The sequence below is a fragment of the Varroa jacobsoni genome, unplaced genomic scaffold (assembly GCF_002532875.2).
Source record: "Varroa jacobsoni isolate VJ856 unplaced genomic scaffold, vjacob_1.0 scaffold_1104, whole genome shotgun sequence".
In the NCBI taxonomy this organism is placed as follows: domain Eukaryota; kingdom Metazoa; phylum Arthropoda; class Arachnida; order Mesostigmata; family Varroidae; genus Varroa; species Varroa jacobsoni.
This window is the reverse complement of record NW_019214006.1, coordinates 781,095-799,874: the sequence shown is the minus strand read 5'-3', so window position 1 is coordinate 799,874 and position 18,780 is coordinate 781,095. Positions and strand designations below refer to the sequence as shown.

The 18,780-nt window shown below is 42.7% G+C and overlaps 1 protein-coding gene across 14 annotated transcripts in view; it reads right to left on the bottom strand.

Moving 5' to 3' along the window:
* The window catches only part of LOC111266639 (uncharacterized), a 149,373-nt gene that overhangs the window by 3,126 nt on the left and 127,467 nt on the right, over nucleotides 1-18,780 (bottom strand). For 13 of the 14 annotated variants that reach the window (XM_086970986.1, XM_022844289.2, XM_086970991.1 and 10 more), the window contains 4 exons: nucleotides 5,515-5,767; nucleotides 4,474-5,295; nucleotides 3,935-4,181; nucleotides 3,373-3,524 (listed from right to left, as the gene is read on the bottom strand). In XM_086970986.1, the coding sequence (XP_086827112.1) occupies nucleotides 3,373-3,524; nucleotides 3,935-4,181; nucleotides 4,474-5,295; nucleotides 5,515-5,767 (1,474 nt within the window). The remainder of the gene's footprint in view (nucleotides 1-3,372; nucleotides 3,525-3,934; nucleotides 4,182-4,473; nucleotides 5,296-5,514; nucleotides 5,768-18,780) is intronic. The other variant, XM_022844290.2, reaches the window with a different exon arrangement.

Genomic DNA, 18,780 nt, shown 5'->3' with positions numbered 1-18,780 from the left:
CAATGGCCAGGAAGACGCTACGTCTCTTTCTCCCTCTGGCCCTTAGATGCCGCCAAAGAGTTTTTGTGCGCACAATAATACCGCACAGAGATTTAAAATGCTTAAAAGCGCTGTCTGGCTAGGGCTGGTAAAAACACGTGGCACGTATGTGATGGACATGAAAAGATACTTGAACCCGTTCTGGTTCGACCTCGTCAGGTCATGTGAACATTCCCATAGAACTGGTTTTCTTAGAAGGTCATCTTTACTACGATTTTACTTGGCCTTCTGATCACACTCATTGCAGGACTCCGGAACTGTTTAGAACCAAACTAAACAAGCAAAACTGGGCCCAGTTACTGAAAAAGATTAAAGGTGTCCAAGATGCAACTCAAAGTTGTGCATTAACCTGAAATTATTTTCCGTCATCGCTGTTTTTTTCTGTTTCGGTCAATGGTAGAGCTATGCCAGTTCGTTTGAATATACTCTAGTAGTCGTCGTCGTCTGATGGCCAGGGCGCATAATTGTGATGCAGTCACTCTGAATTTGTGATCGAGAAGGCACAATTGCTTCTTGCGCGCGATGGAAGACCCGTGAACAATAGGAGGACCGAAGTCGACGCCGTTGGTGGGATGCTCCAGTTTAACCCTGGGTTTTTTCCGTACCCTGTACTATTCAGCAACTTGTGTATGCGAGAGACATCTTGGAACAGGTACCCTATTCGTCTCTTCTAGTCGAGCGCTATGCTTGAAAGCAAAATTGCAATAAAGTATTTTTAGAAGTCACCTTCAGCGTATCTTAGACAAACACTAATTGGAGCGAGCACGCCAATAGGTTGAACGAGCGGGGGGCTCAGGCCACTTGAAACCTAGAGACGGAAGTATGGCTTGCCTGTCACTATAGTTAAATAGCAATAATCTTCCTCTACCTACCTACGAGAGCTAACGGATCAGCCACTTTCGATAATTCACCTTCGCAGCTGGTGCTGAGCTCTACTGCACTGGTCCTTCAGATATAGTCCTATTTAAACCAATTATTATTATTATTATGTCATTGTTTTATTGATAGCTTAGAAAGTATCGTAGCAAAAGGCGATCATCTAAAGAGAGAATTTCATTTGTATTCAATTATGCACTATCAGCTGGAACCAGAAAGTGCCCATGGAATTCCTACAGCATATTACTATGTATTCAGATTAGTTTACCTCAGCATAATGTGTGGAATACGATGTTTGAGCTCCGCAACAGTAACGATATGAGTGACCCTCTTGGAGAAATATTCAAAAATATTTATGCGTTATCTATTGATACTTCGACACAATCGGGGATCCACTGTTGACTCAAAGCTCAAGATAATATTTTGATTTATAATCATGTCGAAACTCGCTTCGTTAGTGAAGTAATCTGACGTCGCAGTTAGACACAACAATATACAATAATCACCGTATTGCTTGATGATAGCTAGGACAAAAAAATGCTTATCAGCTACTCCGTTACCTGATTGTATTTATAAGAAATGCCCAATCATAACCGTCATAATCACCTTTGTCGTCTTATCTAATATACAATAATAGGCCGAAAGCGAAGTTCTTTCAGCCTCTGCAACGTCTGAGGCCGCTTTTTTTTGTGTAACGACGACGGGCGCGTAGTAGTGGTCCAGTGGCTTAGGTAGATACAGTTGACTTCCGATGTCCTCTCTTACTGCAGCTGTACCCGCCAGCGTGCCTAAAACCCTGTAGAAGTTATTACCATAGTTGCCTGCCGCGGTAGTAAAAACGGACCCATTCATCGGCATCTCGTATGTGGTGACTGGCTATAATGAACGAGCAGTAGGCAGCCGAGCAGCGGACGGTTGCGGTCGCGGCGATCCCGGCCGACATTCTAGCCGCGTCAGCGGCATCGGCCGCCACTGCCCAGCGCTGTGGCCAATGAAAGCAATAGCGGCTGCTGCGGAAGTAATACGACTAACGGCGCTAGCTAGTAATGATACGATCGTTCATAAAGCAACATTCAACCGTTCAAGAACTTCTCTCTTTCGCGATCTTACCCCATTGCTCCTAACCTCTGTCTTCCATTCTTTCGGACTGCCACTTCGTCGCTCGTCTTTTCCGTCTGGTCTTCCTTGCGCTATCTGTTTCTCGGCCGAACTCTCACTCATTGCCTCGATGACTCGCTCGCTGGTTTTTCTTCCCCGTCTCCCATCCAATCGCCAGCCAACGTGAGCTCTACACGCCTACTACTGTGACTGCTGTCGCCTTCTTTTTATTGTATTGTTACTACTCCAGCAGTATTTCTATCGCAATCAACAAGTACGTCGGAAATCGGCGGCTTTTTGCGCCGACCGGCTCGGCGACGATAGCGTTATGGGATGATGGCACTATACCGAAATGAGTACAGTAGAGGCGCTGCTTTGGACCACCCCTCTTTCTCCTCCCGTCTGAGTGGACACCATGAGCAGGAGCAGCTGTCGAGGTGCTAGTGTGGCCACGAGGGTAAACGCGGACGCGCCGCCTCCGTCCAAGACAAAAGGAAGACATTGGCGGAAGCGGTATTAATAGTAAATTCCGCAGCAGTAAGTAGCTTTTGATATCTCTCCCCTCATTTTTTTAAAAAGTATTTCCTCTTCCTACCACGCGTACGGCCTCACACTTTTACGTGCTTAACTTTATCGAGACGTCGTCTACGCTTATTTCACTTTGAGTGGCCAGTCAACCTAGCCTGGTTTCATTCTCAATTAGAGTAGCTGGCAGCTCCAACAACGCACTGCTATATTGCTACGTACGTTGTTGCTGCTGCCGCTACCGCCATCGGATGGTCTTTTTTTGCTTTGCCGATGTCTGCTACTGTCTTTGATAAGTGGGCAAAAGTTAAACAATCTTTGCCAGGACAATACCCTAATTGTAGTCAAGTTGCAGTAGAGCTCCGACTTTACATAAGAATTCAAAGCATCGTGGGTCGAGTCGTCTCGCACGAATGCGCAGACAGCTAAACTTCTTATAGCTCCTCTGTTGACCCCTGAAATTTCGCAGATACCCTGAGGCTTTTTCATTTTACCCGTGCCTTTGAGCGCGGTTTCCACCGACACCGTCGAGCGTCTACGCTTTCTTACCATAACCATGATTAGGCGTCAGACACAACACGCAAGCCTTGAAAGCTGGTCAGTATAAGGTAGCGTTGTAGATAGAGAGGCGATGCGTCCGTCTCCCTAGCGGCATAGCGTTCCTGTCCTTTCCGCACCCTGCTGCTTCGAGGGCGGCCTTGTACAGTAATAGCCCCCATCTCCCTCCCGACACATGAGTTGCTCTTTCCACAATACGGCAACGGATTACAGATTACGTATATGTGAAAATATGTAGGATATGTGGCAGGAAGGACAATAGAATGGCCGATTTACCTCGGTACAGGTACACGGATGAATCTGGTCTTTTGGTGGACAGGCCAGTATGTACTTTTCCATATCCTCTGTTGAAGTTTCGGCGCCCGCCAGTGCCACGACAGGGTTCATTGTCGGCGATGAATCTTGTCTATCGTCTGGCATAACAGCTGCTGTAACAAATCGCGTAACAGATCAAAAAGTTGTGTACGTGTCGTTAACTGCGTTGCTTATGTCAACTTAGTTGTTGGAGCGTGTTAGCATAGTAACATTGAGAAACTTGTCCTATAAGTTAGAAAATGAAGGCGGTGTTGTTAAATTCTATTCGGCTATTAAAAACAACTGCGCATAAAATGAAATAGTGTCATCAAGATCACAAATATTGATTTTTAACAAAGTTGTCATACCCGTAAAACTACAAGCTTCTTCTTGTTGTGTTCACATATCTCGCATTAAGGAAGAACCGGCTGAATGTGCACTACGAACACATACTACTATTAAAGCTGACTGAAAAGCACTAAACTCGTTTGATTTGGATCCAGATTTTACGATTAGTTATTATTGTTGGTGTGATCAGCAGTACCTGGTCTTCTAGTCGTCGTTGTTGTTGTTGTCGTTGTTGTAGTCGTCGTAGTCGACGCGGTTAACGTCGTTGTCGGAGCTAAAGTACCAGAAGCGGCACCTCGTTGCATAGGGTATGGTTTTCGGTATTTGTCCTCAATCTCGACAATTGCTGGCTTCGTGTTACTGTTGACCTGTGGGAATAGGTCACTGTCCACATCTTCCACCTTTAAGGATTCAGTCGAGCTTGCCGTCGCAGCCATCTGATGCTAATTTAATAGAAGAGTAATTTAACAGACAACCAAAACAACAGCACATATATGTTAAGCACCAAACATGAACAGCAACCTTTCTGCTCTCTCAAACCGCGGAACATTATTAGTTGTAGCTGTAAATTAAATTTAAGGATATCTGAAATGGTTTAGGTTTGAAACCGCGCGTAGACACATTTCGTTTTATAGCGGGCACTAACGGCTTGAGCTAAAACCTAATGGCAGTACAGAACGTTAAAACTCAAATTCATCCCGTTCAGCCGCACTTGACAAGTTGCTTGGTACTCACCTTCGTATCGACGGCGGGTTCTGTTACGGCAGGCAGGATAAAGCTGACCTGTACGTCTTTGGCACCGAGTGGTTTGAGGTCCTTACGGATAATGGAGTTTTCGTTCGGTGGATTCTGGATAACTGGTGCCATAATCGGACGATCATCAATTGGCTTTCTCGACGGTATGCCAGTGTCACCGCCACCCACCGTTGCTTCAGCGAGAATCGGTGATATAATCACTGCCTCGGAACTTGTCTCCGGGCGTGGCGGAACGCGTGTCTCCGATGCTTTGACAACATCCCTTTCGTCGATCAATTCCGTTGGATCCTCGTAATAATCGTCTGTATTCTGCTCCGTTGTAGTTGCTGAAATCGTGGTACTGGCTACGGTTGTTGAAGCTGTCGATGGCAATGACGAAGAAGTAAGCGATGCCGGTGTCGAGCTCGAGACCGACTGAGATGACATCACCGTTGTCGTGGTTAGACTTCCTTTAGGAACAGTCCTAACGAAAATAAACTTGTCCTTGCTTCCGGCAGCCGTTTCCTTGATAATTCCAGATGTGTTCATAATCTTCGATGTTCGAGGATGGTTCGTTCCTGTGAGGTCTTCAGTTCTTGAGGCAGATCTGCTCGATGCCTCTTCATCGAGGTCTATTGGCCTCTGTTGTCGTTGCTTCGGATTTTCTTTGCCGGCCTCGACTGTCAGTCGTTCCCTCTGTCGGCCTCCGCTGCCGTTATGCACCCGAGCTCGAAGGCGCATCAGCTCGATCGAATGATAATCGTGATCTGCCGCATCGGTGCGATGTGGTTCTGACGTCGTCATACGTGGAATCACAATCGGCTGATTGTATGACAGAGGAAATCAAATTAACGAAGTAGAAAACAACTACAGAATCCGGTTTACTAGCTAAAGGTATGATGAACGCAATTAAATCGAGTGTCAAGTAAGCTCAGAGCTAGTTAGCCATGCAATAAGTGTATCAAGTTTATATTTATTGTTATAATAATACTGCTCCAGGAAGTTATGAAGCTCTAGGGAAGATACTGAGAGCATATTTACCATATTGGTGAACACTGCTATTGTGCTATTATTACTATCGGCTTTCTCATTCATGGCTCCGAACTGCTGCGGCAGAATCTGGGCGTTTTGATGGAAACGGCGACTTTCTTGCGCTGCGTAATTATCCTCAAGCATTTTGCTAATAACTCGCGCTACCTCGAGCACTCCCTCTGGCTGATGTTTCTCCGTATCACTGTTACCATTGGTATGAACCCGATCGACACGCTTATCGTGCCTTGATGACTCGGAATGCCTTAAAAAACAATTTTCGAAATAATTTATTTTACTGTATATATATAGGACGAAATAGAGAAACCCCAGTCCGTCTATAACATTTTTCAGATTTAAATCTGCAACAATGAGCAGCATTCACTGAACATAGTCAAAACACGAATAATATATCTATATATATAATTGAAAATATAGGAAAAAAACAGCTCCTTTTTCAAGTTCCGTTCTCAAAGTAGAACAAATGTATGCCTACGTATTTATTGTAGATGGAGGAGTGAAACGAAGGCCTGTTTGTGTCGACTTCAAACGTTTTTGTCAAAGGTCTCGAATCTAAACTGGCTTTCGTACAACTTTCCAGTGAACTGATTAAAATATAGGGAAATGCATTAAGTGAGCCTATCATTATTTTACGAACTATTGGGTATTTGAATTACCGCTTTGACAATTTCACCGGGCCAAGCACCGTAGCTGAATGTGTGTACAGACGTACTAATAATGCGCATCCATCGCTTAAAATCTACTTGGATAAATTCTCAGTTAGGATAGTCATGCGCCTCAAAACTAAAGCTGAACAAAGGTAATGCGGTCAGTAACATTACATTATAATTTACAGTGCCACCCAGAATCGTACATTGATCTGTGCTGATCTTACTTTTGGAAGCAAACCTTCTTCACGATAGTGAGAGAGACGCATTTCTCTCTCTGGCCATTGTCAAAAAACGTTTTACTCGTATTATAGTTGATCACCTTCGTGATAGAGGAAAATATAAAGGAATGTATATTTGAGCCTCGATTACTTACAGACAGGATGAAATTTTTCACCCCCTTGTATAGGCAGGCCAATTGGCGTGCGAGCTCGCTAACGTTTGAATCAGCTAAATCACAACCCCGTTTCATCTGTAAACTACTTTATCTGCATCACTGACTGTCTGTTATTCATTGGCTGCTAGCAAGCTACCGGGTTGCTTGCGGCACGTACAACGGCTGAAAATCCGAGGACTACCAAACAGCGAAGGATGACAGAATACACTCGCCAATACCAGCAAGAGGCGATCATTCTCATCTTCCCCGATCCTCATCCATTCGCTTGACACCTCGTTGTAGCAGGCGAACACGTAAACCAAGTACGGTGGCCGGCGTTCTTCTACGCTGGGGATTTCTGAATCCGCTTTCCTCTAATAGCAATAGGTCAGGTAGCCTCGACCCAGCGCACGCAGCAGGTCCCTCTGCGATGATATATCAGTGGATAACGTATTTGCGTGCTAATCAGGTTGTGATCTAGGTTGGAACCCGCGCATGGGCACTCTTTGTTTCGTGCTAAGGGCCAGCCATTTAATGGGACGCCTAACTTGAAACATAGAGCCTACCCAGCGGACCATATATTTAGCCACACACAACCTTGTTTGAACCAAGTTGTATGCTGCCTAAAACAAGGCAGACGTGAACACCGACAAATAGTCATTCGATACTGTTCAAAACGAAGCGCTAGTTACACACAACTTAATAATAAACCTTTTGGAAAAAAATGATAGCAGCTACATAATGTGAAAGCAGTAACAGGCAGGATTTATGATGTTTTCCGGGTCGAGTAAAACTTTAGTAACTTTTAAACTGTATATAATAAAACAACCATGTTTGACATATTGCCTTATATTGTACCTTCACTAAAGGCAGCACTCTGGCGGTTTTGCGATACCATATAGCTGTGACGAGCATTTTCACTCTTAATATCGGTATCGAATCCTGATTCGAGGGAATCAACAGTACGTTAGGGCACATATAGCCCTCTTTATCCCCCTCTATGGTATAGAAGCAATCGAAGTTACATGGACTTAACTTAAATATGAAGACACTTTTTTCGTCTAATCTTCTTCTGGCGCATAGCCAGAGCTAAGCCATGTTACGCCGATCTGTTCCAGGCTGCTTTTTGTGGCAGTGGTTGCGCAAAGTGTGCTACGCTTGTCTTAATCTGCCATGGACCCGCTTTATGCAGAAGGGATTTTTGTTTGCTTTTTTCTTTCTTCACTGTGACCGTCACGATTTTGTGCTATGCGTTTGAAGAAATGCAATATTGAGCACATAGGTAGTGCATTGCCCATGCGTTTTTTTGCTCGAAAGCTTCCGTGCTCAAAGCAACTGTTTCTCCTTCTGAAATGTTCAGGCCTAGTCCGTTCCTCTACGGTTTTTAATCCGCTAATTTCAGTTCTTAAAATGATTGCGCTGTATGATAAGAAACTGTGTCACTATGGGGCTTCTTGCTTTGCTCAGTATCCACACTAAGCCCTAGCTTCATGCTTTCTATGAGCTACGACTGATGATTATGACATGAAACCCAGTCAGCTTTTAGGACTACACCTATGTACCGAATTTGGCCACTAGTATCGCGTGGTTTGAAAGTTACCTAACATCTTCGATGCATTAAATATACCCGGACGAGCTAATAATGAGTCGACTTTTTGTATTTTGACCGATAAATGGATGAATCCTATCCAAAATGTCCATAGGACCCACATTACCATGTCAGCCAACTTTCAAACGATTATAGTTTTATAGATTGCTTTATTGAAAGGCTATTTTTATTTACATTGCATGTAGAAATGGGCCGAAGAGGAGTTCAGCTTGTCAATGTTGCTATTATTTGGTTGATTATGTATTGATAAGCCACTTATCCACATATTCGTTCCAGATCGAGGTAATCTGCGTTATGGTTTGTTAAGAACGCTGTACCCTTTAGCTATGGTGGCCTAAACAGATTTTGAAAGTGACCACGCGCTCGCTTCATGTCCCATACGCAAAAGTATGGCCTATTTGCAGGCGCATGACAACAGTAAGATGATTTTAACGTCGCTATCGTGAAACTGTATAAATAGACGTATATTATCACACTGACAACTTCAACATGATCATTTCCAATACGTAGAGTATAATAACAACAATAATAAATAGTATGAACTAGATAAACAACATAATTTTTAGAGCCGACATGCTTTCAAACGTTTTGTAACCGTAGTAGGTCAACGCATATTATTCAAAACTATTTGTATAAAAGCTAACTTAGCTGACTTCAATAAGCTTAAGAAGACAGTGTACAAATATATGACGTTAATAATTGTAATAATAATAATAAACATAACACATAGTGATACAGTTTATCATGGCGCAATTTCTCAATCGTTCTAACAAAAAGCGGGCTAATCCTCATTTAAACGAGCCCGCCACGTTACTGTTTCATGGCAATGTTCGGGAACCCTGTATCCTGGCACCGTTCATTAAATCAGCCGACCCTCATTCTGTGGTTATGCCCAATCACTTACTGGCATTGCTCTACATGTGTCTTATAAAGACGAAATCATAAAGAACACATACAATCTACGAACGTGTCCATCTTGGGCAGTGTATTGCCCGTATGTTATCTGCATATATATGTTCTCTCAACTGGTAAATGCACGCGTGTTAATCTAACACGAAATTTAATAAAGGGCATCCATTAAAAAAGGATCCATCATAATTCGAATGCGAAGTCAACCAGTTCAACTTATATAGATGCTAAAGTCTGACTCCATATTACATTAGACTACCACTAGACGGTACCACCCGATGCTGGCGAACGCAGATGTAGAACTTCGCGCATGCCTACGTATGTGTTGTCTAGGCTGAAAAAGTTATTGGCCTGAGTAGTACGTTTGCATCTCCCATAATAGCTTCTCGCAGAACCTACCGACATCAGCATTCGGTCATAAAGACAATCTGCAGAACGTCTAAGAGCTAACGGTCATCCACTCTCAACTAAAACGTTCTTTACGAATCCAATTTAGTATTCGCAGAAATTTGCCACCGCTCAAATAACAACACCAAGAGAAAAAAAAAATGACAAAAAAAACAATAATAATCATTTGTGAGGCAGATACATTGCGGCTGATATTTTGCGTCACCCCGCTTCTCATTCTAGATAAGGGTTTGTTGACAAAAATTCGAACGCATTACCGATTGCCTGTTCGTTAGCTGACGTTATTTTCGTACCACCATACCGATATAACGTCTAAGTTGGTTTCCGTTCGAACACACACAAATGAACTATGCAAGCCATAACTAGAAAAGGCCCTGCTACTATGAACGTTTATCGCAACATTATCAACTAACCTCAATACATCAGCCTGTTTGACGGCCGGTTCGGTACGTAGGGCACTATAGATTTAGCTATGGCCCATTCACACCCATTATTCAGTGTCAGCGACCCAATAAACCCGACTAGTTTATCCTTTTGACAAAACCGTCGGCCACCGCATTTGAGCTTTTGCATTTCTGTCATGCTATCAATGGCAGAAATCTTAGGTGGAATAGACTGCGCAGAACACTGAAGTAGGCGTTAAACAGTGTCGAGATGGATCGATATGTAATAGGTGACGTCTTTTGTCTCCGTTTCTCTCTTCACCTGTGTAGAGGTAAATCAGACGAGCGCTATACTATAAAACATGATACTGTCGTATCGCTGGAATAACGCCATACGATTGAAACTGTGTCCCGCATACAGCGAAAATATCAGTAGATGCAGAACAAATCTCAACAGAAATTATAGCTCCTGTCTCCAGCCTCGTCGCTGTCTACCGATCATCACCGAATGGACAACGCGCAGGCGGCTTAGGGTAGAAAACCCTCGTGGGAGCATCAAGTGTGATCGTTGAGGGCTGACATCGCGACAGCCGTTGGTAGTGGCAATAAAGATTACCCAGCGCATGGGAAAATGAATCGGAGTTATCCTATTCGTTTAGTGGAGTGTAGATAGACGGACCGGCTCGCAAAATACTGAAAATTTGCTGAAATGCTGAAAATTCCTGTACTGGGAATTTACACTAGTGTGTACCTATTACTGTATTATACAGCACCGGTTGCTTGAAGTGCGCTCCTCCATTTCGCCCGCGCCCATCGGCATCGGTCCCATCTGCATCTAGTAATTTACTTATAGGTCAATGGAAACAAGGGGAAAATCGTTTGTTATTGTGCGTCAGCCCTTCGCTGATCGCAGAATCGCTGGGAAACCTTGCTTCCATATACCACTCGCTAATGGCCACTCGTGCCTCCGCCTCAGACCATGCGATAGTTTCTCTTTTGGTTTCGATATTTGCCCTTCGTCTTTGCCATTTTGATTCTCTTCGATTGAGCTGGGCTGGCAATACAGGTGTTCCATAAGGTATGCACGTACGACACAAGCGAAACACGATATTTTTGGCAAACGGGAGAAGCGAGTGAAACAGATAGGGTGAGAGAAAGGTTCACTGAAGGAACAAGATATCGATGGTTGCCAAGGCCGAAAGCCGCGATGACGACGTCGTCGCTACACTATGACTTGACAGCTATCAAAAAAACTAACGAGCCAATGAACATTCATATTTGACGTTGCAAAAAGGTGTTTTGGGTTTTTTTTTTTTATAAAACATCTAAAATTACGAAGTACCAAACGGTTAACACTAGCTCTTTCTTTCTCTCTCTATCTCGATACATATATATATATATATATATGTGTGTGTGTGTGTGTGTGTGTGTATTTCTTCTTTCATGTGACTTGTTGCACCAATATCTATCTACAGAGTTTTCTTTAAGACGCATATTTAATTGGTCCTTTTAGATTCCTATTTTCACTGATATCAATCACCGTAATAAGTTAATAAATCGTGCTGATAAATTCTAAAATCGAAGTATTTTCAGAGCTGACAATGAAACATTGTCCTAAATTCGGAATAGATCAATGGATCATATGTAGCTGAAATAGTACAAACAAAATTACCTTCAGTCTTCGAGTAGATAAAATATTAGTACTGTTAACTTGCAGGACTTATATAATGTATCAATTTAGTTAGTTTCGCATTTGCAAACAGTCTAATAGTATCCAGGAAATGTTCGCTGAAGATACGACGCTGACGAGCAACGATAGAAATACGTCAGGGATGATGTTGCTGCAAAAGGAATTAGATATCGTTCTCATACATGTCGTAGGTCCTTCGACCATAGTACGATATGAATAACTAAGGACCAGCTTATTTGGCAGATTTCGTCGTTGTTCAGAGCAAAGAAACCGCACGGTTCCTAAAACACTAATGTGTGTCATTTGCAGGTGTGGCGATAGGTATTATATAATGAACTAGTTTCCATCCAGGAGACGAGATGAGGTACATACAAATAATTCAACTGTCGCTGGAATTGGCGAACGAGTTCATAAGGTATCAGTGGCCTCCGGCTGAGTTCCGTCGTCATGGAGTTCTTTTGTACACTGGGTTAGGTGTGGTTTATGACCTGTCGATGTAGGTATCACCGAATGCAAACCCGCTCTCGGGCATCAAGATAATATGCCGCTGCACGTATGAGTTTCATAGCGCTGCTATTACCAACATCGAGACACAAATACTGATGATTTTTTCACGGAGAAACAATCGCTCGAAGCCCATCATACTGCCATAGAATCAACGATACGCATTTATGGCAGACTCATGACCCTATGATAGCCATCTGCGCTATCTAATGAACGACAACACTCTTCGGCATACGCCTACATTGAATGGTGGTCTGCCAGTTTATCTCCGATCGGGAACTTTGGAAAAATCTGTCTCACAGGTCTGAGCACTTCGCTTTCTTTCTTCTTCGCATCTTTTCAGTTTCAAAGGAGCACTGTAGTGTACGTTACCACCTCTCGGTAATCGTCCGAATAGTCTTTTCTTATTTAGCTTCCTTGCAGATAGATCTCCTACGCACACGTTTAGCATTATACATAGTTAATATGTGTTAATTCTTCCCTTGATAAATGCGTCCTTCGCAGAAAAAAAAACTAAGCCAGTTTTACCTTTTGGGCGGTTTGATACACGAAGGCTGACAAGATATTTGTACCAGGAATTAAATTTGTGACGGATCAAAGCAAATAAAGTTCATGATATTGTCATAAATCAGTTTTCTAAACGAGCTGAAAACAGGTACGCACACACGCGAATCATAAAATGTAGCAAAATCGATATTAAAAATAACACTGCAGTTCCAACTTACTACACAACAGATACAAAGTTCATTAATTACCTATTGCAATTTAGCTATACAAAATAGTCATCGGCCAGCCAGAGGAGGATCAGCCTTCAATATATGAAATAATCACCCTGTCAAATAGCGATGATTTCATGGCAATAATCTTTTTACGTGAGGGAAGGGGAACAGACGTATTGTCGTTGTCACGGGAACCAAAGTCATGGCCGTATTTGACCCACAGATATCCAACTGCGCCACCTTCCTTAAAGATTACGCACATGGAACGTATTAAAAGACTGTGCGGGTTCTGTGCTGTTTTCGGAAAACGCGTTGTACAATAAACCAGCTAAGGGAAAATCTTGTCATATTATAGGCAAATGGTGTCGCCGCTGTGATGGCACTGTTGTGTGCCTCTGTATCCCCTATACTAGACATTCGATAAGCAATTACGGGTTGCAAAAGGTTTACAATTCTGTCTAGACCGTTCACTTTCATAAACCTATGAAAGGCTCTGTTAACTTGCGGTCGATTTATGCGAAGTTACTATTTAAATGGAAACCGACGAATCAAAAATAAACTTTCCTGCTGATCAGCTGCTTATTTTAGATGTTTGCCGTTCCAGTGTCGGGCAGTTGGTGGGACTCCAAGTAACTTAGATCTGTTTCGACATTCTCCCCTCGAAAGATAAACCAAACAAATAAAATCTATATATGACGAACGTCTCTCAAAAGCTCGAATGGGCTAGTGGTTAAAATAGTGAGATACTCGGTAATTAGGAGACAACAAGCTAAGGGATACCGCAGAATTATCAGCTGACAGTCATAACATCATCCAAGCCATCTATGGTTCACAGGGCCGCTGTTCCGGACCAACTAATCGATGGCCGATGATCGTTTTCTAGCAGAAACGAAACACTTTCTTGATCAAGCCACAGCGTCAGCAGTCCCAGATTGAAAATATCCGCTATTTTGTCAAGGACAAATTAGTTTCGCTTCAGGTAATTTTCAATTGTGTGGATAAACCGTCTGTCATCTATGTGCATAAATTTAGAACATCCTTGAAAATGAATGGGGCCCATGCCAACATTACGATTCTGCTGGTAAGATCAATATGTCCCCGTATGACGAGAAACGGAATTTATATTACAGTATATACCTCTGTTCGTGAAGTGACGTTGAGATTAACCTCAATGAACTTCGGCTGTAGCAATTGATTTGTGTTTGTAGGCTTGCGGTGACAGTAAGAAAGGTTCGACTATTGTTTTCGAAAGAGCAACTGTAACACTAGGTGAGAAGTTTTCTATGAAGAAATCAAGGCCAAGTAAAATAGACACAAATGGATGGCGGATCGAATGAGTTATACTTGCTTCTTAGAGTCGAATCCTATACCTACTCAAACAAGCACCTAAGGGTATAAGGCAAAAATTATATATATATATATAAAAGAATGCCGTATAAATCGTTCCTGGCGCCTGCTGGCTTATTGTTGCTGGGACCTTACTGACTACTAGCGTTAACTTCTAGCTTTAAGGTATGAAGACACGCTAACATCTGTCACGGTGGGTAGGTGGTAGGGGCCGCATGGTCACAACGTGCCATAGCAACAGTGACAGCGACAGAGGAAAATAGTTTGTCGACCGTACCGGTTTTGAAGCCCAAATAATTGCCTTTAGGCTTCTGACACGTTTGTCATAGATAGGCATGATAGTCACGTGGCGACGCAATGTTGAAAGCAATTCCAACAAATAATGATGAAGAGAAGATAATAGATCAACAACGTATAATTAATGATTTTTGTCGAAAAAACATTAGATGCCTAGAGGCTGGTCTCAGCTGAAAGGATTTAGCATTTCTTTTAGCCTGATTCGTAACTAATTAAAGAGATTAGCTAAACAGACAGGGATGGCAATTTGGCTGTAGGTACAACCCCTCTCATGGTAGTTAACTGACCTGATCAGCTTTGTTAGTCATAGATGACCACGTTAACGTTTCCCTCATCAAATTCTAGGTCATCACATGCTGGCCATGTAGAGCACCAATATATTTGAGCAAGTGCTACCGATGAATTAATTCGAGATATTTTGACCTTCACATAAAGTACAAAGGTGAACGTTAATCTATCGTCCGAAGTTTTACCTTATTTAAACTCCCGTTTGAATAATGAGCCTAGTTGCGTTAAGATACTAGGTTTAGTGAATAGGTGGCATATGCGAGCTTCAGTCGAGCATAAACGAACAGAAGACAATGCTTCCTGAAGATCAGCACGATAGTGCCCTACAACACAGGCTTGGGAATGTAATGTATTATCAGCATGAAAATGTTGATGACCCTCGTCCTGGCCTTTTACTAGATTGCAGTCTTTCATGAGGGTCTACATGTCGGCACTCTACTGGCTTATTGTTTCTGTTGAAAGATTGCTATTGAGGATTTTCAAACGTAAAAATGAGCTATTTGTATCATCTTCATCGCGTGGAACCGTTGGGAACAGCATATGTTGCTTGCCGGTTTGCTGACCAAGACTGTCCGCTTCTTTGGCGAGCAAAAAAGCTACAGCGAACGACCAGTGTTGATTTCGGAGAAAATGCTCGCTGGAAACAGTATGCACCTTGCTGATGGCGAGCATAAAAAAGCGTGCAACAATCCAGTAAGCCCTTTATACGTGGGGTTTTGTTGATTTTAAGGACGTATTCTAGCCTGCACCGAAAGACCTGCTTCTGCGTATCTTGGCGTATGTGGGTGCACTATGGAGTCTGCTCGCCCTGCTGCCAGCGACCGTACAGGAGAGCAATACAGACGTTGATGATGAAGTAGGGAAACTACCTTCTACAGCCAAACGGTTTTCCTGGTCTAACGTGACAATCTGAGCCTTCGTGTATCCTCGGTCTTACTTAAAGATATACCTGACGGAATATAAAATCAAAAGAATCTACTTGAAGTTATTATCTATGCGGATAACTTGGTAATCTGCAGCCAGCAGATCTGAAGTGCAACAGGTTCTGTGTAGGCTTCATACGGCAGTACCGGAATTGGGATTAACGGCTAACCTGGATAGAACGGAGGCCGTAAAATTCAAAAAGAAGAGCTAGGATTGCGGATATGGGACCTCGTTTTAGACTTCCGGCAAGCAAGGCCTTAGTCCGAACGTTTCAAATAGACGGCAAATTTTTCAGCACGTGAGCAGTGAGAGGCAATGACTCGAAAGAGTCGAGGCGGACAAACCATCACGCAGTTACCCGATTCGCGATCCGGGGCTTTCACCACAAATTATGTATAAATGGTCGCTTCCATAGATCTAGCGAAGAGTGTATTTTTAATAGTTGGGGAAGAAACCCCGCCGCCTGGTGCCTTCGGTTGGAAGCCTAGTGCACTGATTCTATCGCAGGCTGAGCGACTATGCATTGTTTTTAATCTTTCATTTGATCAGTGTTGTAACTAATGGCCGTACAAGCATATAAATGACTATATATATATTTTTTTTTGTTTACACACACGTTTTGTTGAATTTGTATTATCAAAGACGAATAAATGCCATTGTGTTGACGATACATTAATAAGAGGTTTTTGTGATCACCTTAATTCGCTTCATTTAGCTGCTTTTATTCTTCCGTAACGTAAATTACATACATTTCATTTCTCAAATTTTGTATATCTTGAGTAAAATTTGACCAATTTTGTCTCATTTGTTCTGCTCCATTCTGTAGCGTGGGGGAGTACAGAATCAGCGTTTTGTTTGAGATCTCACTATATATATATATATGCTTGGCCGTCAGGATCGTCGACAACCAAAACTCGGAGGGCTTAACCATTTCTTCCTTTTCGTGATTTTCTAGCTTTTGACCTACGCTCATGAAATCTTGGCCCTAGAAGGGACTATTTCTGATTGTTATGCACATACGCAATGCGCTAGCAGAATCCCGATCTGTATTGGTAATGAACATGTATGCCTGGATAACTTCAAAATATATCCCCGTTGGGATTATAGCAGTGGGACGCGGCGTATAAGGTCGTCAATGAGCGAAACAAGCGGGTGAACAAGGTAGATCGAATCAAAGATACGAAGTAACTCAGGTTAAGGCGATCGTGGAAAAGGAACGCGTCTCGTGCACAAATGGCATTACTGATTATCATTTGTATTTAAATTATAAATTAGCTGATACTTGTGATAAAAAGGCCGGCAAAACCGTAATAACTAGGGGCCCAGGATGCATGCTCTATTTATCCGACAAAGCATTCATTCATTTCTTTTGGGTGAATGGAATAGATACAGGTGAAACTGGCCTGTTTTAAAAAACAAAGCCTCACGTAAATGTAATTAGCCAAGAACGCCTTTGACTTTGTGGAAACAGTAAGGATATATGTGGGACGTAAGCTGTGCCGTCTTGCCTTCTTTATTCTTCACTCTAAATCATAGAATGGGTATATGATTAGATACAGGCATGACTTCATGCTGAGTCGGCCTTAAAGCGAACGTTCGAATTTCACCCTTTCGACCCTCAGCGGACGCGCGCATAAGCGAGCAAAACGTATGCATTTTGAAATCGTATAGCCTAAACACAGTATCGTTTATCTTAAAGACGTATAAATCCAAACATTTAGTAAGCATTTAGTAAAGGTACGTCTTTGATACGCAACCGAGTGGGAGATTCAATTCATTGACTTTATTGTGCAGAAGTGGTTGCGTATGAAACCGTATAGGGTGCTTACTACTATTATTGTTATTGTATGAACTTATATCCATCGCATAGCCACATCTGCTTGATCCAGTCTTATCCAACGGGTGTTACAGGCGTGGAAGTACGCAGCATGGATGGTTCACATTGTGTTACGGTCTCCTTTACCAATCATTGTCATTCTAGTAATAGTTTTATTTTGAGTGTTTTTACTTATTAATTGGCTCTAATTACGATCCTTGCTCAGCCGTAAACAGAAACTTTGCTTTAATTTGATCGACAGCTTCTTTGATGGGGCCTTGAGACGAACAAACACAGAGCAGCACAGCGCGGAAGTATGGATGAAAGCTGTCGTGGCCTCTAATGTAAGTGCCGCTTTCTGTCGAAATAGCACACTCTGGAACCGCCACACTCGCCCTTATCCGTGGACGTACTCCCCGCGCTCTAACAGTCGTCTAAGGCTCGATGTACTGAAGTGACTTAGTCGGATAGTCTACTTTCCTTTCTGTTTGTTGTTTCAAGGTTTTGGTATTGCTTTATTAAGTAATCTCTAATAAACTCTTGACAACTGGGAAAGGAGCAGCGCCAGCCACAATGATATGACTACCATCACAACAACACTTGCATTGTCTTCTATTACCGCAGAGCCAACGAAGTCCACACGATTACTGCCCTGTAAACAAAGTGCTTTACCAAGCACCCCAATGAACTCGGTGTATTTACTGTACAGCACGGGACAAGGCATTAACACACTACCAAAACAGCAGTCTGTCCCTGTGGACTTTTGTGGAGTGCGAGAAATCGGGTAGATGAGATTGGCGTACCTCGCGCTGACTACAATGAATCAGAAGAAGCTAAAGTCAGTTCTATTTACCTCCCCAAAGCGACCCTCGAAATAACCCCCACCTCTGCAGCAAACAAACGCGGCTCCGTATGCAATGACTAGCGCATTAACTACCCGTTTACCAAGCGTGAGGAGAATGGATCTACGTGCAGACAAATAGAGATCGTTGATCTGTTTACGTTATCCATATCTAGACACTGCTGCTGCTGCTGCGATTCAATTGTCATTGCCATTGCCTCCGTTCATTCTTTTCCCTTCTCTCAGTTTCAGGCTGTAACACGGCGAACTCCTCTACAGAGACGTGCGTAAAATGTAAATATTAAACGCTAGGGGAAATACAGAGCGAAAAAGATCAAATCAACCGAAAGGGAAAGAGATATTAAAAAAAAAAACTTCGTTAGTATCGTGCATGTGAGGGGAATATTGGAGAAATCGATAACTTACCTCATCCGTATTTCTGCATAGCAGTACCTAACCCAGATACTTACAGGGAAACCTATAATAGAACCTGACATAT